This window comes from Plasmodium yoelii (assembly GCF_900002385.2).
Source record: "Plasmodium yoelii strain 17X genome assembly, chromosome: 7".
NCBI classification, from domain to species: Eukaryota; Apicomplexa; class Aconoidasida; order Haemosporida; family Plasmodiidae; genus Plasmodium; species Plasmodium yoelii.
The window spans coordinates 96,883-120,622 of NC_036179.2; the positions used below are offsets into that span (position 1 = coordinate 96,883).

Consider the following 23,740-nt stretch of genomic DNA (forward strand, 5'->3'; position numbering starts at 1 on the left):
TATTAGTTTATACCCATTTTTTGATTGCATATTTAGACAGCATCCCAAATTAAGCATACGAGGTAATAAATATTATCAAATTATAAACAAATTAATAAAAATATAGCCCTAACCCAAAACATAGATTACATAGAACAAAACTATAACTTATAGTACATAACCCTGACACAAAATACGAGTTTCCCAAAATGCAACTCTAAAACTTAGCATAGCTTATAATTTTATTAATAAGTGCGTTTAAATTATTACATAATATATATGCATGAAAATATGGAAAAATGAGATTTTGACAAACACTAAACAAAGATATATTAATTATATATTAAATTAAATATATATAATAATATAACAAATAATTAAATCAAATTCCATCATTCTATAAATTGTAAAAAGTGTAACATTTATGCCATAAAATATCAAATATATTATTTTTAATCATTTAAACAAGTATAATAAAACATAATAATAAAGAGTGGTTATCTTGGTAATTTTTCTAATTTAAAGCGAAAATTTAATAATTTCCAACATTTCTTAATTATGGAAAACGTATACGGTATAAATAGTATTCCTAAGTACCACGCTCCAGATACCACTATCAAAAATTGTGATACCATAAATATCATCATCTTCTTAAATAGTTTTTTTTCATGTTTTTTTATCTTTCCATTAATTTTAAATTTCTTATAATTATTACTTGATTTAATTTTATTATATTCATCTTCAAAATTGTCATCTTCACTCTCCAAGAAATTTTCTTCATTTTCCAATTTATTAAAGTCTTCATATTCTGATACAGAAATATTTTCATCTTTTTTTGTTATTCTTTTGTCTTGTATCGGTTGTATTGCTATTTCGCTATTCCTTTTATTATCAAGCTCTTTTTTTACTTCTTCTAATTCTTTTCGAAGTTCGCCAATTAACTTTTTAGTTTTTTTATCTACATTATTTAAATCGGGTAATGTATTACTTTCTTTATGCTTCTTTATTTGTGAATTTATAGCATTTCGAATATATATAATTTCTTCGTCATCATCATTGTAGTCATTAAGTTGATTTGCAAGACTCAACGTTGATTGATAAAAACTATTTAAATCGAATCGGTTATCTGCATCTGCTAATATCCTATTATTTCTAAAGTTTATTACATCTCTTTCAAGGCATAATTCCTGCAAAGAAATGAAATATTTATTAACATGTGTGTAATTAATTTTAATTGTTTCTTTAACTTAAGTGTTTTACCAATACATGAAACAATAATATAAGGTTAATGTAAAACAAATAGATACAAAAACTATAATGAAATATTATTAATAATAAAAGAAAATGGTGTGTAACTTACATTTGGGGCATATTCAAAAAAACAAATAATAATTGAAAAAAGAACATATTTTAAAATACTAATTCTCATTTTTAACTTTATTCATTAAATAAATGAAATAATGATGATAACATCATATTTACTAGTTTTTTGTTCTAAAATTTATGAATAAGTGAATATATATATATATATATATATATATATATATAATCGGAATTATTTCATTTATTAACTTTTTGCACTTTCTATGGAATTAATGTGTAGCCATTGTGATATATTTCGTTATATTCATTAAAAGTTTTTATGGATATAAATATTATATATTTTTTCAAATAAATATTAACCTTTCTATAAAAAATATACCATTTTTAATATAATTTATAATACATTATTATATTTAGTGATACAGTTCTAATATTTTATGAACTTATATATTTCCATTATTCCTTATATATGACAAACTAATAAATATCAATTAAAATAATAAAATATTAGATACATATATATTTTATATACTAATACACACAAACATATAATGAAAACTTAAAAGGTATCGTTTCTATTTACATTTAAATGGTTTATAATTTATTATGTTTTATAATTATTTTCTGCTATTTTAAATATTACTTAACAAAGCCTTATATTTTATCTTTTTCTCAACTTACATATATTTTTAGACCCTGATCTTTAATATTTTTATTTATAATAATAATCTCACACATGAAATATATTATTTCTGTTCAAATCATATAAAATATGTATATCCCCCAAATAAATCACCACACTATAACAGTAAATACAACCAATAACAAAAATGGTATAAATTGTATAAAAACATATTCACGGAATTACCGATTCATCATCATCCCCAAATCTTAAATCATAATTTAATTACTCTATTAACTTTTTATTTTTCTCATTTCACAAACATATATTATCACACCTATAACACTTAAACACTATATCACCTCTATTTTTACACATCTTAATCACAGAGCAAAAAATACAATAAATAATTTAAATATAAAATCCCATCATATACCAAATATATTGATTAATTCCCTCCTTTTTTAATCAAAACATACAGAAATTATAATTGTAATTATAATTATGATTATAATTTTATTTATAATAATGAACGAAATATATCTGACTTATTTAAAATTTATATACTCTTAAATTCATACTATAAATCCTAAACCCTTTCATCATTTTATTTTTTTTATTGCATTTTTATTTTTTTTTATTAAATTTTTATTTAATTTTGTTTTGTTTTATATTTATATATTTTTTTAATTTTATTATAATGTGTATCAATTTGCAAGAAATGTATATCATTACTATCATCAACAATATATAATTTTGACCGTTTAACGAATAATAGTAGAAAAATTCTATTAAAATTTCAATTAAAGTAAAAAATAAAACTACAGAAAACATAATTCACCATAGTGTAAAATTTATCATCCTATTGTTATGATGAATTGGAATATTATTGGTGTAGTTATAATAATTGCAACCATATATAAACAATCCATTTCACCATAAATTAAACTCTTTAATACATAAAAATGTAAAAAACATCCATACTCAAATAAAGGATAAAAATAACAAAACTACTATTTATTTTTGATTGGGTTTCTCTATATTTTAAATTATCGATTTTCATTAAGTACTATATCCATGTATACATTTTTTTTCAAATCCATATAAACACTTACAAAATCCTATATAGATATTTTATAAAACTATGCTTTAATTTTAGCTAACTATGAAAAGCAAAAATTTGTATTCCCATAACGTGTAACATATAAAATATTATATATAATTAATTTAATCTACTATTTTAAATATTATAATATTAGAAAAATTAAAATCATAATATTTTTGGTGCTCTATAATTTATGTACGTTATTTTTCTTCCCTTGCAACGAATTCATTTAAATAAACAAGTCAATTTTATAAACCTGATAAAACATAACCATTAAAAATTTATATGTCCATAACCCGTACCATATAAAATATTATAATATTAGAAAAATTAAAATCATAATATTTTTGGTGCTCTATAATTTCTGTACTTTATTTTTCCTCTCTTGCAACCCGTTCATTGAAACAAAGAATAAGTCAAATTTAGAAATCTGATGAAACATAAACATTAAAAATTTGAGATAAAAAAATTCACATTTAAATAATTATATAAATTTATTTTTTCATTTTTGAATAATTATTAATTTTTTATAAATTCCTTGCATATTCGTTTGCTTCTATTTTAAATCTATTTATATAACCTTTTTTACACTTTTTAAATTCATATTTTACTTATCCAAAAATGAATAAAGGATATATTAAGATTGCTTTGACACTTTTAAGTCTCACAGGATATATGCAAAATGGAGCATTTGCAACCGAACATGCTGAAAATGTTGCTAATAAAGCCAACTCCGTCCACCATGAATCAGCGTATGAAAATATCGAAAAATATTTACATATAATATAAATATCCATATTCCTCAAACCCTTCCCTTCATAATCATTAAAAATTCTAAATCTCATTTTATAAATTAATTTCTTTCTTTTGTTTTACCCATTAAAAATAATCTCATTTTCACCAATAATATTTCGAATCCAAGATTTGACAAATACAAAGACATGGCATGTTATAGTATTTATGAAAATTTAGTAGCAATAGATCATGCAAACAATACTTCAGAACTATTAATAAAACTTTCTGAGACTAGTACAGACGATTATTCGACCCATCCCACAGAAAATGGAGATAAAATTATATATTCTAAGAAAATTGGAAATATGGATATTGGAAGACTTCATCTTACGATCCCATCTGCCTCTAACGTATCAAATACCAAACAATATTTAACATATAAAAATAACTTCAAATTAAATAATCATTATTATATATATCCATATTTTTATTTTTCATTAGTACTATGACGTAATAGAGGAACTCTGGGATTTCAATGATACCCAAAAATACAATTACAAGTTTATTAAGGGTACATAAAAAATAATCAATAAATTTAATATCTCTTATCACTATTTACGCATCTTTCATTTTACTATTCATTGTCTATTATTTTCATTTATATCTCCAAAATAATCATATTGTTAGGAAGTCTTGCTCGTGTATACTCCAAAGATTTAATCATCTTTGAAAAACTTAACATAGATCCTAAATATATACCCTTCGTAAAAAAATATGTTTTAGCCGCAAAAGTTAAAGTAAGGGCATTTTTTTTCCATTATTCATATTATTATACATATTATACATTAATTTACATAATACATATATTTTTTTTATTCATTTTGTAGAATTCAAATGACACAACTGTAATTCTTTGTCCTTCAAGAGCTCTAAATTATCTCGGTAAAATTGATGATGAACCTAATATGAAAGAAATATTAGAAAATACACAATTAATCGAAACTGAAATAGATCCTGAGGAAGCATTAATCAAATTGGGTACTAATATATCCGGATTTGTAATTAAAAAAGTGGAAAATGATCAAGTTGATGTTACTTATATCAACGCTGTAAGCAATCTCAAAAAATAATAATTTTTTTCTCATTTTACCATTTATCGAAAATCTACTTTATAACTCATATATTTTATGACATTCACACACAAAATATTGACATATTTTATATATTTATCCATTTTTTTCGTAGATTTATGATGATGGAAATTCTACAAAGTATTTCTACGATAAAAAAGAGAGATATCACGCATATATGAATATCCTAAGCTTAGCACAACGTATTTGATCGAGTAAACAACAATATACCCCAAATATAACCCTTTCAACACTTTAATATTGGGATACATATTTTAATCAAATTAATTTATAATTATCCGTAATTCCTATTTAAATTGCTATCACAGCATTTTTTTTGTTTTAAAAATTATTATTTAGTATGTAATTTCTCCTTCCGTTTGAATTCAAATATATTCAATGTATTCATTTTTGTGAAGAAATCAATGCTATAATTCTATTACTTTTTTTACGTTAAAAATTTATGTTTCGTACTTTTATTATTATCATAAAACTTAAAACTTTTTAGTAATTAATTGTATATCAATATACTTATCATTTACTTTGTCCACTCAAATATAACTTAAATATATATCTATATTTGTTGATTGTCTATTATAATAATATGCAATATATTTAATTAATATTAAAAATAAACGACCGTCTATTTTAAATTATAATGTAAACAATCTATTAAAACACATTTTATTATAATTTTATACATTCATATATAACATATGTTACAATTTTATATAGGATTCATATATTAAATTCAAATAACTCTCCCATCAAATAAATCAAATGTCTTTATATTGTGGTACGTATACATCAATTGAGCCTTAAACTCCAATTAACACTTCTTATATAAAAGAAATTATGATACATTTAATAAGAACTCTTAAATGTATTTACCACCAATTTAACAATAAAACATAAAAATACATAATTCAACACATTTACCATTAAGTTATACTAACACGAAATCCAAATCATATAATTTATCAAAATATATTACTTTATTCCTTTTGATAAGCATCTTCGTCCTAACTTTTTCTCTTACATATTTAGACTGAATAGAAATCATAAAAAATCCAACTTATCCTATACATATTTTTAATAACTTCTTTATTATATATACATTTAAAACAAATCTTTAAACTAATAAATGTTATCAAATTATAAAAAAATATAAAAAATTATAAAAAATTATTCAAAATTAAATGCAATATAATACTTAACCCGAATATGGGTTCCACAAAGAAAATCCAGACCCACAACATAAAAACTATATAAAAATTATACAAAAACAGTATAAAAATATTATAACTATACATATATAACATTATATATTATTGGTTATACTATTTAATTATTCTTATATACCCAATAATTATGTTCAAAAATTATGGTGAAAAATTATTTATTTTCAAATAGACAATTTCTTAATATATATCAATCATTATTAATCTTCGAATCATATATTAATGAATCATTTTCTTCATTATATTTTTTAGTTTTTTAGTTTTTCTCTTAAATGTTGTTTTGGGGTTCGTTTCCGAAATCCAAATAACGAATACTAATATAAAAATGGTAAACATATTATATATTTTTTGATATTCGCATATAAGTAATCGAAAAAATAATTTATAAATTCCTTATTATTTACCTTATAAAAAATTCCCAAGAATATTGGTATTGCAACAATTATCGATAAAACTGGAATTAATTTGTTTGTTATCGACGAACTTGATGATGTAACTTCAGAACTCGATTCAGAACTTTGCACACCAGTTTCTTTTGTTTTTGTCGATGTAGGGGATGGAATTTTGTCACTATCATCTCTATTATCATCACAATACTCTTTTAAATTATTATAATCATTTAATAATGTAGACAATACTTGACAATAGACTTCATCTTTAATATTATCAGAAACATTATTAAGTTCATTATATTTTTTAATAAATTCATTATTATCATCCAAATCATTCTTGCAATTTTTACTGTCATCACCAAGTTTTTTATACAAGTTACATAATGATTTAAATGCTTCATAAAATTTAGACATATTTTCAATATTAATGTCCAACAATTTCTTTTTTTTATCTATGATTTCCTTATAATTTTGATAACCTATATTACTATTTAATGAATTACTACAATCTACATCACCTTGTTTACAACTAGTATAATGCGTATTATTTTCTATATATTTTTTGTAAAAATCATTTAGATCCGTGATTTCGTTATACGTCTTTTGATTTAGTTTATAACTTAACCATATGATAATGTATTGAACTGTACTGATATTTTTTTTATTTTCCACAAACAATTGCTCAAACAACCATAAACATCCAGCATTTATATTATCAAGATCATTCTTACATTCTTTTCCCTTTGATTCTCCATTAGAGCAATAATTCATAAAATTCCCTAAATTATTAATATCACTAGTTGTAGAATTGCTTGAGTCATCGGGTAAATAGTTTCTCAATGTATCAAACTGTTCACACTAAGAAACCATTTAAAAAAATATAATAAAAATATATATTAATGAAATTCTTATAAAATAAAATTTAATGAATTTTATAGGCAATATAATATCAACAAATACAAGGAAAAGCAAATTTTATTAAAAAATGCAGATACCAGGGTTTTATCCATTGCAATTTTATTTTGTTTATAATATGTAGATTATGTAACATCATATTATTTTATATTTTTTACGCTTAATAAATGGCAAAATAATTGAACTATAATATAAAATTATCTGTAATTGATCATGTTATTATCATTTTTAATATTAATTTAAAGATAATATGGAACAATATAATAACTTTACGGTAGTTAGATAAATTATCGTGTTCTGGGGATGTTTAATACATGTTTTACCATATTTGTATAGATACAATTTTACATTAATTGGTATCCTTAATAACACTCATATGAGCATTATTATAAAAATTAAAGCAACAATGTAACGAGTTAAAAATACATTTCTTATACACATACTTTCATATGGAAAATAAACAACGCCATATTTTTTGTTTAATAAACGGTACCCCAAAACTAATATACTGAAAAAATCGAAACAATTAAGAAACCCATTATTACTATAATCCTTAAAGTATATAAATAGTTATTTTTTTAAATACATTAAATACATATATACTTGTTTCTATTACTATATACCATGTTTTATTAAAACTATAGTATTTTCAAAATAAATTGCATTTTTCCCTTTTTTAATTGCATATACTTAAATTTATATTGTTTTTATTTAATATATATCCATTCCAATTATAGTTAACATTTTCAATAACTTTATTTTTATTCCTATATACTTCAATTTATAAATATTTTTTATTGTGTAATTTTATAATACATTTTCCCATCGTTTCCATTCTTTAAAACACCAATTAGCACTGAGGCCGTATTTATAAGCTTAAATAACTCTTTGAATTTAAATAGTTTTTAAAATCATACATAGTAGATATTTAATATTAACACATAAATAAGTATTGATACAAATTTTAAAGTATAATATAAAACTATGTTTGATTAGGTTGTTATATTGCACTTTAAGAGGGGAGAGATAAGATATATTTTCTCTTTCAGTGTATAAATTTATATAAATATTCTTTAAATGCTCTACATTGTTCATTTTTATCTTATATATTATATTTTATAGTTATCAATGTATATACAATCAACTCATTTATTAAAAATTCAATATTTTATGAATTCTATGGTAAAACAACGACAATATAATATGCGTTAATATGGAATAATAAAATGAAATTTAACACGAATTAAGTCTTTAACAGTTTTTTTATTTATTTATTTTTTTAGAATATAAAACCACATATTCAAAATTGGACCATTAACAAAAACATAACATTAATACCATTATAATGTATTATTATTTGCCTTCTCTATAAAATTAATATCAGTATTTAATTATAAGAAGGTTTCACAATATATCAATATTTCAATATTAGTTATTGAATAATATTTTGCCAGTTTATATGTATAGGTATATAATATTAACGTTATTCTATCTATGATATTATTTATAATTATTAAAACAAAATATGATAAAAAATTTATTAATATACTTATATTTTTTAACTATTTTAAAATATAATTTATTTATACCTCAAAACTATAAAGTTCAAAATTAATAGTGATTAATCCAATAGTATACCTTTATAGTAAATAAATTAATGTATATATTAATAACTCTATTATTTGAATTTAAAACTTTATCATAAAATAAAACTATATATAATCGAAAATTAAAAGGATAGTATACATATATCTATAATTTAATTTTTTACTAATATGCATATTTTTATTGATTATTAAAAATGTTAGGTGCATAAAACATCTTTTATAGATAATGTTGTATTGTCGATTCTCGATCGACATTTTATGAACATCTATTATTACAGTTCAGTTGGATAACACGATTTAAATAAAAATAAATATGATACAAGTTATAAGTTTTACTAAATAAAATTTTTATAAAATAAAGAAACATATGATTATATTCATAATTGAATATAGCTTTGGGTTATCAAGGCTTATATAATAGGAAATTGTGATAAAGCATAATATAAAATCATATATAATCAATATCTATATTAATATATGCAATATAGACATTTTATTTTAATCATATTAAATCGGCATAAACACACAATTGTATATATTATACTTTATGGGAAAATTGGTATTGATTCCTTTCATGTTAGATTATTCCCCTTTTGGTTGCATATTTTGACTTTTTAACTTCATCTTTTGATTAAACATACGGAATGATACATATATTAAATTAGTGTTTAAATTATAAAAAATTAAATAAAGATGTAATATTTGGCCCTAACCCGAATATGGGTTCCATAAACACAATCTTGACCCACAACATAAAAACTATATAAAAATTACTTCCCAATAGACAGTTTGTTAACATATATGAATCACTATTACTATTCCTGAAATAGTCACTCTCTTCGAATCATATATTAATGATTTATTCTCTTCTTTATATTTTTTATTTTTTCTCTTAATTTTTGTTTTTGAAATCGTTTCCGAAATCCAAATAATGAATACTAATATAAAATGTTAAAAAACGTACGATTTTTTTGTTAACGTTTACATACGTATAATTAAAATAATATTTAAATGTAATATTTTTTAATTCTTTATTATATACCTTATAAGAAATTCCCAAAAGAAATCCTATTGCACCAAATATCGATAAAACTGTAAATAATCTGGTTGTTATCGACGAATTTGATGGTGTATCTTCAGAACTTTGTGCAAAATTTTGTTTTTTTTCTATCGTTAGAAGGTCTGGAAAACTATCACATTTGTTTTTTAAATTATCATAATCCTTTGATAGTGTAGACAATAATTTATAATATGGACTACCTTCAGTAACATTAGGATCTTCCTTAATTTTTTTATATTTTTCAACAAATTCTTTAGCTTTCCCCGAATGTTTATTGCAATTTGGACTTTTATCATCCAATTCATTATACATATTACATAAAATTTTAAATAAAACATAAAGTTTAGACATTTTTTCATTAGAAATATCCATCAATTCTTTTTTTTCATCTATAAGATCCTTATAACTTTTATATCCCGGAGTACCAGTTATAGGATTTTTGTATATAGTATCACTATTTATAGATATGGTATAAAAATAGTTTAGATTGTCATTTCTTGTACTTGCCTTTAGGTTTAACATATAACTTAACCATATAATAATATAATCAACAACATTTATATCATTTTGTGCAGAATAGGATGACTCAGAACTCCCAAAGAATTTATTAAGCAAATAAAAAAATCCGGCATTAACTTTTTCGACATCATTATCACAACTATAACTACCACAATAACCATCTAAAAAATTATTTTTTTTAAATTCATATTCTCCTTTATTCAATGTATCAGGGAAAGCATCCCATACACTCAGAAATCTATCACACTAAGAAAACATTTAAAAACATTTATTAGAAATGTATATTATTGAACATTTTATTAAAATAAAGTTTAATGATATTTAAATATAATACAATATCAAAACATGTAAAGGAAATTATTATTATTAACAAATGTATATACCACTTCCTTATTCATTATAATGGAATCTTATTTTTGATTTCTAAATTGAGTAGAATCATTCTGTTTTATATAGACTCACCCCAACATGTGAAGCAAATACTTTAACCCTATATATAACAACTGTTTGTAGTTAAATATATTATAAGTTTTTCAATAATTAAATTAATATAAGATAATAACACAGTACTATTACTAAAATCATATTATACTTATTTTATAACAATTATCTGAATTACCTTAAATATAGGATTGCTTAATACAGTTTGATTAAATATAAATATGATGCATTTTATACAAAAAAGACTATTATTAATAAAATATGGTATAACATTATTATGAATATGAATATACTTTTATAATGAATTTAAAGTATGTTTGAACATAGAAAAGGAATATATTTATATCTTATGTTTTAATGATTTCTATTCTAAAACTTAAATACTGTATAAATCTAAAAAATAAAAAATTATATTATTACTATAATCCTTAAAAGTATATAAATAATAATTTTTTTTAATATATTAAATTTTTATATTTTTTTTCTTATTTTATATAATATAGTTTTTTATAAAACTATAACATTTACAAAATAAGTATAATTATTCACTTTTTTAATTGCATATACATAATTTTAATATTGTTTTTATTTAATATAGATAAATTCATAATCCATTTTAATGAATCATATAACTATTTTTATTCCTATATACTTCAGTTTAGAAATATACCTTATTTAGTAATTTTATAATATATTTTACGCACCCTTTCCTCTGTTAAAATACCAATTAACAATGAGTCCACACTTACTATGCTATTTATAATCATAAATAAGCCTTTGAATGTAAATAGTTTTTAAAATAATACTTAGTATATATTAAATATATAACATATAAATACTTACTGATGAAATTTTAAAGTATAATATAAAACTATGCGTAATTAGGCTTTTATATTGCCATTTAAGAGGAGAGAGATAAGATATACTTGCTCTTTTAAAATATAAATTTAAATAAATATTTGCTAAATGTTCTAAAGTGTTCATTTGTCCTATATATTCTACTACTATAGTTATCAATGTATATAAATTCAAGTAACTCATTAAAAATTCTATATTTATTAATTCTATGATAAACAATACTAATTTATATTATAAAATGATGATTCATTAAACAATGATAATATAATATGCGTTAATATGGAATAATAAAAAGATATTTAACGTTAATTAAGTCTTTAACCTTTTCTTTATTTATCCAGTTTTTTAGAATATAAAATCACATATCCAAAATTGGATCATTAACAAATATATAAAATGATACCTTAATAAAGTATTATTATGGGTATTTTCGATAATATTAATATTTAATTATATGAAAGTTTCACAATAAAATAATATTTCAATATTAGTTATTAGTATAATATTTTACTATTTTGTATGTATATAATAATAACGATATTATATTTATCAAATTATTTACGATTATTAGAACAACCTATAACATTATATTTTATTAATATACTTATGTTTTATTTTTTAACAATTTTAAATGTAATATATTTATACCTCAAAAATATAAAATTTAAAATTATAGTGATTAATCTAATATTATACCTTTACAGTAAATAAATTAAAGTATATAGAACTATTCCTATTATTTGAATTTAAAACATTAGCATAAAATTATACTATATATAATCGAAAGTTAAAAAGATAGTATGTATATATCTATAATGTAATTTTTATGTATTACTAAAAATGTTAGATGCATAAAACATCTTTTATAGATAACGTTATATTGTCGAATATCGATCGACATTTTATGAATATATATTATTACAGTTCAGTTGGATAACATGATTTGAATCAAAATAAATATGATACAAATCATAAATTTTACTAAATAAAATATTTCACCAAATAAAGAAACATATTATGATATGCATAATTCAATATAACAAAATATTAAATTTTATATAGGCAATTATGATATATCAAATATCTATATTAATATATGCAATATAGACATTTTAGTTCAATCATATTAAATTGGAATGATCACTCAATTATATATATTATAACTCATAAAAAAAGGTTATACCCCCTTTCATATTAGCATATGCTCCTTTTTGGTCGCATATTTGAACTTCATTTCGTGATTAAACATACGAGATTGTACATATATTTAATTATTGTTCAAATTATAGAAAATTAAATACAATATAATGCTTATCCCTAACCCCAATATGGGTCCCACAACATAAAAACTATATAAAATTATGCAAAAATTACTTCCCAATAGACAATTTATTAAAATATATAAATTATTATTACTATCCCTTAAATAGTCACTTTCTTCAAATCATATATTAATGATTCATTTTCTTCTTTATTTTTTTTATTTTTTCTCTTAAATATTGTTTTTGAGCTCGTTTCCGAAATCCAAATAACGAATACTAATATAAAATTTTAAAAAATGTATAATTTATTTATATTCACAAATTACTCAGTGATGAATATATTTTTAAAATTCCTTATTATTTACCTTATAAGAAATTCCTAAAAAAAATGCTATTGCACCAAATATCGATAAAACTGTAAATAATTTGTTTCCTATCGACGAACTTGATGTATCTCCAGATATTAGCGCAGAAACATTTTCTGTTATCTCTGGAAGAGATGTAATATTGGTACTTTTATTTTTTAAATTACCATAATCAGTTGATAAAGCAAACAATAATTGTTTATATGAATTGTCATCAGTATTATTAGAATATTCATTAAGTTCTTGATATTTTTTAACAAATGTATTTGCCTTATTTAACAGCATGTTGCCATCTGTATTCACTTCACGATTATCATACATACTACATAATAGTTTAAATGCATCATAAAGTTTAGACAAATCTTCAATATTAATATTCATAAAATCTTTTTGTTTATCTATGAATCCCTTAATGTCTGTAAATCTGCTGGAATCTTCTATAAATTTACTATATTTACTATTACCAATTACATTTTTAGTATAAAAATCGTATATTTTGGTGGGTTTGGAGTCTGAATTTTGATTTAATTTGTAACTTAACCATAAAATAATATATAGAAAAAACGGTTTAGTACTATTTATAGTATTACCTTTATTGGGGTATTTATCAAAATATTGTCCAAGTAACCATAAAAATCCAATCGTAATTTTTTCGAGTTCAGTATTACAGTCTTTACCAGGGCAATAATTACTATAATTACTAATATTTTCTAGATCAATTTCTGCGTTTACATTTAATTCATCGGGTAAATACTTCCTCAAAAGATCAAATTTTGAACACTAAAAAACCATTTGAAAAAAATTAATAAAAATATGTATTAAGAAAATGTTATTAAAATAAAACTTAATGAAGTTTATAGGAAATATAATATCAAAAAATGTATATACTATATCATCTTTCATTATGATGGAATATAATTTATAATCTCTAGGTTAAGGGGGTATCATATTATATATATATTCTAAAATAGGTAATACAATTATTTAACCCTATGTACAGCAATTATCTGTAGATAAAAATATTTTTATTATTATTAATATCGATTTAAAGATAATATGTAACAATGGATACTTTATGGTAGTTAGATAAATTACCTTGTTTTAGGGGGTGTTTAATGCATGTTTTATCATATGTATATACAATACAATTTTGCATAAATTGTTATCCTTAATAACACTCATATGAGCATTATTATAAAAATGAATATACTTTTATAATGAATTTAAAGTATGTTTGAACATAAAAAATGAATATATTTATATCTTTTGTTTTAATGATTTCAATTCTAAAACTTAAATACTGTATAAATTTAAAAAATAAAAAATTATATTATTATTATAATCCTTAAAAGTATATAAATAGTGATTTTTAAAGATATATTAAATATTTATATAATTGTTTCTAATATTATATAGCTTTTATTTTTATAAAATTATATTATTTTCGAATTAAGTTGCATTGTTCCCTTTTTTAATTGCATATACATAATTTTAATATTATTTTATTTAATATAGATAACTTTACGATATATGTTAATGAGTCCAATAACTTTATTTTTATCCTTATATAATTAAATTTAGAAATATACCTTATTATATAATTTTATAATATATTTTGCACATCTTTCTCACGGTTTAAAACGACAATTAGCACTGAAACCGTATTTATATGCTTAAATAACCCTTTTAATGCATATTGTTTTTAAAATGATACTTAGTAAATATTATCACATAAATAAATATTGATACAAATTTTAAAGTATAATATAAAACTATGCGTAATTAAATTGTTATATTTACATTTTAGATAGGAGAGATAAGGGAATTATACTTTTTTAAGACAAGGATACAGCCATATAAAATTTACCTATTCTATATAGTTAATTATGTATTGTATTCCTTTAACATTAAAGCTTTCAATTCATGCATACATTAAAAATGCCTTAGAATTATTTTCTAAATATATATTTTCTTTTATATTTTATAATAAACTATATTTTTAAGAAAACTATATAATTATTAATATTATTTTGCTTGGTAATGTTAGTCTAATGTTATTGCATTAAGCATACTTAAATAAGTGTTATAATATTTCATTTGATGTTTTGTGCATATAATTTTAATATTATTATAAGTTTAATAATATATATCAACGTATTCGAATCAAATGAATTTAATGATTTTTTCGTATTTAATACTTTATCTATTGTTATTACTATTATTATTACTGCTATATCACTGTATAGTACAACGGAATAATTAATGCGCTTAATCAAAATACTTTAAATCAATTAGTAATTTTTTTATTTCATTGTTTTAAAGTATAGTATTTAGAACATATTATTTAGCAATAACAATATATTTGTGAATTTTATATATATAATAACCTAATAAAAATATTATTAATTCAAATTAAATTAATTATTACATACCATTATACTTTGCATTAATATGTAATTGTATATGTTTCACAAATTTAACATATTTCAGCTTTATCATTTATACAATATTATATATATTATAACAATAACGTTAATTTTATATACCAAGCTGTTTATAAGTATTATAGCAAACTGTAACATTAAATTTTATTATATACTTACATTTTATTTTTTAACTATTTTAAAATATAATTTATATATACTTCAAATCTATAAAGTTTAAAAATTAATAGTAATTAATATAATGTTATAACTTTATGATAAATAAATTAAAGCGTATAAAGAAACTCTATTAATACTAATTAATTTTAATACAAAAAGATAATAGTCACTACAATTAAAACATAAAAAAATATTGTATATATAGTGCGATTTGTTGTATTACTAAAAATGTTAGATGCATATAATATATTTTATAGGCATTGTTGTATTGTCGAATCTCAATCGATATTCCATGCATCTATATTTTATGACTACCTATTATATATTGGTAATATGTTTAATTAACAATAAAAATATTTCCATTAACCTGTAGGTATATTATAATGTAGACAATTGTTCCAAATGAATCTAATTATAATTTATACTCTGATATATAATATTATTATACTGTTCGATTATCAAAATATGATTTAAATTAAAACAAAGATACAAATAATAAGTTTTACTAAATAAAATTTTCATCAAATAAAGAAACATATTATGATATGCATAATTCAATATAGTTCTGGTTTATCAAGGCTTATGTAATAGGCAATTATTATATATTATAATATGAATTAATATATGCAATATAGACATTTTTTTTAATCATATTAAATCGATATGAACACTAAATTATATATATATTATAATTTATGAAAAAATGTTATGTGACCCTTTTCATATTAATGGAAATACCCCTTTTTCGGTTGAATATTTAGGATTCATCTCGTGATTAAACATACGGAACGATACATATATTTAATTAGTGTTCAAATTATAAAAAATTAAATAAATATATAATACTTAATCCTAACCCGAATATGGGTTCCACGAAGACAACCCTAACCCATAACATAAAAACAATATAAAAACTATGATCATAAATTATTTCAAATAGACAGTTTCTTAAAATATATTAATCGTCATACTCAGAATAATTTATTAATGATTCATTTTCTTCTTTATTTTTTTAGCTTTTCTCTTAAATGTTGTTTTGGCGATCGTTTCCGAAATCCAAATAACGAATACTAATATAAAAATGGTAAACGAATTATTTTTTTTGTTAACGTTTGGATATATATAATGAAAATAATTTATAAATTCCTTATTATTTACCTTATAAGAAACTCCCAAAAAAATTGATATTGCACCAAATATCGATAAAACTGGAATTAATTTGGTTACTATCGACGAATTTGATGCTATAACATCAGAATTTTGTACAGTATGCTCAGATTTTTGTGCAGAATTATCTTCAGAACTTACTACTGAAGATTGCGTTGTTTTTATCTCTGGAATGGGTGGAAAATTGCTATCTTTAGCGTCTTTACATTTATCTTTTAATTTATTATAATCAGTTGATAATGTAGACAATATTTTTCTATATGGACTGTTATCAGTATTATTAGAATCTCCATTAAGTTCTTTATATTTTTCAACAAATTGATTAACATTTTTCGAACATTTTTTGCAATTTGACGTGCTTTCTCCAAATGTAAAATACATTTCATGTAATGATTTAAATGCTTTATAAAAATTAGATATAATATTATTATCCATATCCAACAAATCATTTTTTTTATCTATGATTCCCTTATAACATTTATATTCACGAACACCTTCTATTTTATTATTATAATGCGTATTTGTTTCTATATGCTCAGTATAGAAGTCGTTTAATTTATTGATTCCGTTATCTTTTTTTAGGCTTAACATATAACTTAACCATATAATAATGTAATAAACAACATCGATGTTATTGTTTGAATTATCTTTAAACGCATTATAATCCACAAATAATGCATTAAACAAATATAAACATCCAGCATTAATTTTATCGAACTCAGTTGCACAATTATTATTAGTACAATACTTTTTTAAATTTTGATGATTATATAAAAATTGATAGTTTCCATCATTTCCCAATTCATCGGGAATATAAATCCATAAAGAATTGAACCATTGACACTAAGAAAACATTTAAAAACAATTATTAGAAATTTATATTATTGAAAATTTTATTAAAATAAAGTTTAATGATATATATAATACAATGTCATAAAATGTAAAGGAAATTATTATCATTAAAAAATGCATATACCACTTTCTTATTCATTATAATGGAGTTTTATTTTTGATTTGTAAATTTAGTAAAATCATGCTGTTTTATATACGCTACCCCCAATATGTGACGCTAATGCTTTAACCCTATATATAACAGTTGTCTGTAGTTAAATATATAAGTTTTTTAATAATGAAATTAATATAGGATAATAAAATAATATTATTACTAAAGAATCATTATATTTCTGTTTATGATAATTAGCTAAATTACCTTAAATAGAGGGTTGTTTAATACATTTTTGATTAAATATATATATGATGCATTTTATACAAAAAATCCTATTCTTACTAACATCTGGAATAATTTTACTATATAAATGGATATACTTTTATTATGAATTTAAAAAATATATACTTATATATATGGTTGACCGTATGAAAGAAACAACTCCATATATTGTGTTTTAATAAATGGTACCCCAAAACTGATATACTGCAAAAATCGAAACAATTAAGGAACCCATCATTACTATAATCCTTAAAGTATATAAATATATTTTAAATATGTATATCTTGTTTCTTATAATATATAATATAGACTTTTCTAAACTTATAACATTTATAAAATAAGTTGCATTGTTCACTTTTTTAATTGCATATACATAAATTTATATTGTTTTTATTTAATACAGATAAATTCATAATTCATTTTAATGATTACTATAACTTGATTTTTATTCTTATATACTTCAATTTAGAAATATTCTTTATTGAGTAATTTTATAATACACTTTGCATATTTTTCCACTGTTAAAACGACAATTAGCGCTGAATCCGTATTTATAAGCTTAAATATGTTTTTATATGTAGATTTTTTTTAAAATAATACATAGTAAATATTAAATATATAACATATAAATAAATATTGATGCAAATTTTAAAGTATAATAGAAAAATATGTTTAATTAGGTTGTTATATTACCCTTTAAGAAGAGGAAGATAATATATATCTGCTCTTTTAATATTTAAATTTATATAAATATTCGTTAAATGTTCTGAATTGTTCATTTTTACCTTATATATTTTATTATTATAGTTATCAATGTATATACATTCAAATAATTTATTAAAAATTATATACTTTATTAATTCTATGATAAAACAATGCTGTTTGTTATTAAAGATGGTTCATTAAATAATTATAATATAATATGCGTTCATATGAAATAATAAAATGAAATTTAACATTAAATGATCCTTTAACCTTTTCTCCATTGATTCAGTTTTTTATAATATAAAACCACATATTCCGAATTGAATCTTTAACAATAATATAAAATTGATATCTTTATAATGCATTATTATATGTCATTGATTTTTTATTTCATAACACAACTTTTAATATAGGAAATATCCACTTTTATATTTTTTTTACTGAATATGCATAAAAAACAATTATATTTTGCAATGTATGATAGAGACGTAGAGGGTCACTGTTTATATTTTTTAAAAATATTATTATGAATTTTTTCAATAATAAATTATTTTATAAAATATATTTTTTTTATTCATTCATTATATTATTAATTATTTTATTCTTATAATTTTAGAGAAATATTATAATGGAAATAAAATGAATTGATTAAACAACATCGTTTTATATAGATTATTAAAATACATATATTTATATTATAATATTACACATATATATTTTTTGATGATACTTATGAGTTTATTTACCTATAATAATAAACGAATTTACTTATTTGTTATTTTTAATATTTATATTGAATTTTAAAGTCAGAATCATAAACATCTGAGCTTTGGTTATTTAACAAAAAATATAAGACATTAATTAAATTTATAATTCTAAAGAATTGTGATTTCTTTATAAACAAAAAAAATTAAAAAAAAATAAATTAATAAATGATACAGAATAGGCCTGCATAAGTTGGTACATATTTAACTATGGAGATTTTTCCACATAAACGGAATTTATTGATTTTTTAGTCTGTTTTTTTTGATTAGATGAATTTATAATTATTTGCATTTTATTTTTTTTCATCAGTTGAGTTTATAACCTCTTTCATGTTTTTTTTTCTTCAATTCCTTTCTCCATCCAAATGGCAAATACTAAAATAAAAATAGTAAAAATATATAATATTTGATAGTGAAGAAATATTTTAAAAATTGTATACTTCATAACTTTCTTTTTATTTACCTTGTACATAATTCATAAAATAATGTGTGTAAAATAAATATACCTTTAACGTAACTTCTTTCCCTTATATATATTTCCTCCAAATACCATTTTATACTTTTATTTCATTCAAATCCATTCCTATATCACTTACTTCATTTATCATTTTGTTCAGTTGTCACTGAGGGAGGAAATCATAATAATTATTTTCTTCCAATTCCCTCTCTCCTTAATTTCTCATATTAAATGCTGTAATTATTTAAATCAACCTTTTCTTCTAGGACCAAATCGATGCTTTGAAATCATCTTTTTATATCGATTCAATATTCGATAAATTCCCCCATAAACCAATACCCCCAAATTAACAATAAAATACAAAAAGACTTAGTTAAACACATTTACCATTAAGTTATATTAACAAAAAATCAAATTTTTATTTGCCAAAATATATTATTTTATTCGTTCCTTTTCATAGTCATTTTCATCCTTATTTTTTCTCTTACATATTTAGACCTAATATGAGTCTTAATAATTATAACCTATCCTATACATATTTTTAATAATTTATTTCCTATATATATTTAAAACAATTCTTTAAACTAATAAATGTTATCGAATTATAAAAAATTAAATGCAATATAACACTTAACCCTAATCCGAATATGGGGTCCAAAAACATAATACTGACCCACAACATAAAATCTATTTAAAAATTATACAAAAACAGTATAAAAATATTATAACTATACATATATAACATTATATATTATTGGATATACTATTTAATTATTCTTATATACCCAATAATTATTTTCAAAAATTATGATAAAAAATTATTTTCAAATAGACAATTTCTTAACATATATCAATAATTATTACTACTTCTGAAATAGTCACTATTCTTCGAATCATATATTAATGATCTATTTTCTTTATTTTTTTAGTCTTTTTCTTAAATGTTGTTTTTGGGTTCGTTTCCGAAATCCAAATAACGAATACTAATATAAAAGGTTGATAAACATATGGTTTTTTTGTTAATGTTTGCATATATTTAATGAAAATAATTTTTTAATTCCTTATTATTTACCTTATAAAAAATTCCCAAGAATATTGGTATTGCAACAATTATCGATAAAACTGGAATTAATTTGTTTGTTATCGACGAACTTGATGATGTAACTTCAGAACTCAGTTCAGGACTCGGTTCAGAACTTTGTACAGGATTTTGTGCTGTTTTTATATCTGGAAGTGGCGGGATATCGCTACAATCAACATCATTCATATTACAATAATTTTTAAAATTATTATAATCATTTGATAATGTAGACAATACTTGATAATAGGGACTATCTTTAGTAATATTAGGATGTTTGTTAAGTTCATCATATGTTTTAACAAATTCATTAGCATTTTTTAAACATTTCTCACATTTTGACTCTCCTGCAGCAAGTTCAGTATACATGTTACATAATGATTTAAATGCATCATAAAATTTAGACAGATACCCAAAATTAATACTCAGCAATTCCTTTTTTTTATCTATGATTTCCTTATAATTTGTATATCCCGTTATTTCTTTTAATGAATTACCACAAGCTTTACCAGCATTATCACAATTAGTATAATACCTATTCTTTTCTATATAATTAGTATAAAATTCATTAAAATTCTTGATTTTTTTATCATTTTTTAGGTTTAACATATAACTTAACCATATAATAATGTATTCAGCCATGTTGATACCTTTTTTATTTTTCAAAATCAATTGCTCGAACAACCATAGACAAGCACCATTTATCTTATCGATATCAGTCTTACATCCTGTTTCCTCTGATTCTCCATTAGAGCAATAATCCTTAATATTCCCTAATTTATGAATATCACTATTTTTAGCTTTGCTTGAGTCATCGGGTAAATAGTTTCTCAAGTTATTAAACCTTTTACACTAAGAAAACATTTTAAAAAATATAATAAAAATATGTTAGTGAAACTGTTATAAAATCAAATTTAATAAAATTTATAAGTAATATAACATCGAAAAATATAAGAAAAAGCAAATTTTATTAAAAAAATTTATATACCAGGGTATAATCCATTGTAATTTTATTTTGTTTATAATATGTGGATTATGTAACATCATATTGTTTTTATATTTTACGCTTAATAAATGACAAAATAATTGAACTCTAATGTAATATTATCTGTGGTTAAGCATGTTATTATCATTTTTAATATTAATTTAAAGATAATATGGAAAAATATATACATTTATGGAAGTTAGATAAAATGACTTATTTTGAGGGGTGTTTAACAAATTTTTTATAATATGTATAAATAATACAATTTTGCATAAATCGTTATCCTTAATATCTTCCGGTATAAGCATATCATAAAATTAAAGCAACATTATAACGAATTAAAAATATATCTTCTTATACATATGCTTTAATATAGGAAATAAACAACGTCATATCTTTTGTTTTAATAAATGGTACCCCAAAACTAATATACTGAAAAAATCGAAACAATTAAGAAACCCATTATTACTATAATCCTTAAAAGTATATAAATAGTTATTTAATAAGATAGATTAATTTTTTATATACTTGTTTCTTATAACATATAATACAGACTTTTCTAAAATTATAACATTTACAAAATAAGTTGCATTGTTCACTTTTTTAATTGCATATACATAAATTTGTATTTTTTTTATTTAATATATATTCATTCGAATAATATTTAACATTTTCAATAACTTTATTTTTATTCCTACATATTTCATTTTAGAAATATACTTTATTGGTAATTTTATAATATATTTTGCCATTCTTTCCATTCTTTAAAATAACAATTAGCAATGAACCCATACTTATTATGCTATTTAAAATCTTATATAAGTATTTAAATGTAAATTGTTTTTAAAATAATAAATAGTAAATATTAAACATTTAATATCCCTTTCTTTTAATATTAATTATATAACATATAAATAAGTATTGATGCAATTTTAAAGTATAATATAAAACTAGGCTTGATTAGGTTATCATATTGACATTTAAGAGGAGAGAGATAAGATATATTTTCTTTTTTAATATATAAATTTAGATAAATATTTGCTAACAGTTCTACATTGTTCATTTTTATCTTATATGTTTTATTGTTATAGTTATTAATGTATATACAATCAAATAATTTATTAAAAAATCTATATTTTATTAATTCTATGATAACGTAATGTTGTTTTAAATTAAAAAATTATTATTCAATAAAACTA

General features: G+C 20.7%; 7 protein-coding genes across 7 annotated transcripts; 1 reads left to right on the forward strand and 6 right to left on the reverse strand.

The window, feature by feature from the left end:
- Positions 1 to 476: 476 nt before the first annotated feature.
- PY17X_0700057 (fam-b protein) lies at positions 477 to 1,408 on the reverse strand (the record flags this gene model as incomplete). The annotated part of the gene is made up of 2 exons (XM_022956446.1): positions 477 to 1,166; positions 1,340 to 1,408. 2 exons carry the CDS (start codon positions 1,406 to 1,408, stop codon positions 477 to 479), a joined length of 759 nt encoding a protein of 252 aa, XP_022810988.1.
- Positions 1,409 to 3,650: 2,242 nt separating this feature from the next.
- PY17X_0700059 (fam-a protein) lies at positions 3,651 to 5,105 on the forward strand (the record flags this gene model as incomplete). The annotated part of the gene is made up of 6 exons (XM_034637475.1): positions 3,651 to 3,781; positions 3,952 to 4,174; positions 4,266 to 4,335; positions 4,452 to 4,561; positions 4,652 to 4,873; positions 5,010 to 5,105. 6 exons carry the CDS (start codon positions 3,651 to 3,653, stop codon positions 5,103 to 5,105), a joined length of 852 nt encoding a protein of 283 aa, XP_034493447.1.
- Positions 5,106 to 6,383: 1,278 nt separating this feature from the next.
- PY17X_0700061 (PIR protein) lies at positions 6,384 to 7,537 on the reverse strand (the record flags this gene model as incomplete). The annotated part of the gene is made up of 3 exons (XM_034637476.1): positions 6,384 to 6,449; positions 6,540 to 7,385; positions 7,523 to 7,537. The coding sequence occupies 3 exons, from the start codon at positions 7,535 to 7,537 to the stop codon at positions 6,384 to 6,386; spliced, it is 927 nt and encodes a 308-aa protein (XP_034493448.1).
- A 2,363-nt stretch (positions 7,538 to 9,900) lies between these two features.
- PY17X_0700063 (PIR protein) lies at positions 9,901 to 11,026 on the reverse strand (the record flags this gene model as incomplete). Its single annotated transcript, XM_034637477.1, has 3 exons — positions 9,901 to 9,987; positions 10,092 to 10,874; positions 11,012 to 11,026. 3 exons carry the CDS (start codon positions 11,024 to 11,026, stop codon positions 9,901 to 9,903), a joined length of 885 nt encoding a protein of 294 aa, XP_034493449.1.
- Positions 11,027 to 13,378: 2,352 nt separating this feature from the next.
- PY17X_0700065 (uncharacterized protein) lies at positions 13,379 to 14,457 on the reverse strand (the record flags this gene model as incomplete). The annotated part of the gene is made up of 3 exons (XM_722424.1): positions 13,379 to 13,465; positions 13,555 to 14,334; positions 14,443 to 14,457. The coding sequence occupies 3 exons, from the start codon at positions 14,455 to 14,457 to the stop codon at positions 13,379 to 13,381; spliced, it is 882 nt and encodes a 293-aa protein (XP_727517.1).
- A 2,704-nt stretch (positions 14,458 to 17,161) lies between these two features.
- On the reverse strand, positions 17,162 to 18,315 carry PY17X_0700067 (PIR protein; the record flags this gene model as incomplete). Its single annotated transcript, XM_022955545.1, has 3 exons — positions 17,162 to 17,227; positions 17,316 to 18,167; positions 18,301 to 18,315. 3 exons carry the CDS (start codon positions 18,313 to 18,315, stop codon positions 17,162 to 17,164), a joined length of 933 nt encoding a protein of 310 aa, XP_022810878.1.
- Positions 18,316 to 21,395: 3,080 nt separating this feature from the next.
- PY17X_0700069 (PIR protein) lies at positions 21,396 to 22,559 on the reverse strand (the record flags this gene model as incomplete). Its single annotated transcript, XM_034637478.1, has 3 exons — positions 21,396 to 21,461; positions 21,551 to 22,408; positions 22,545 to 22,559. The coding sequence occupies 3 exons, from the start codon at positions 22,557 to 22,559 to the stop codon at positions 21,396 to 21,398; spliced, it is 939 nt and encodes a 312-aa protein (XP_034493450.1).
- Positions 22,560 to 23,740: the final 1,181 nt, after the last annotated feature.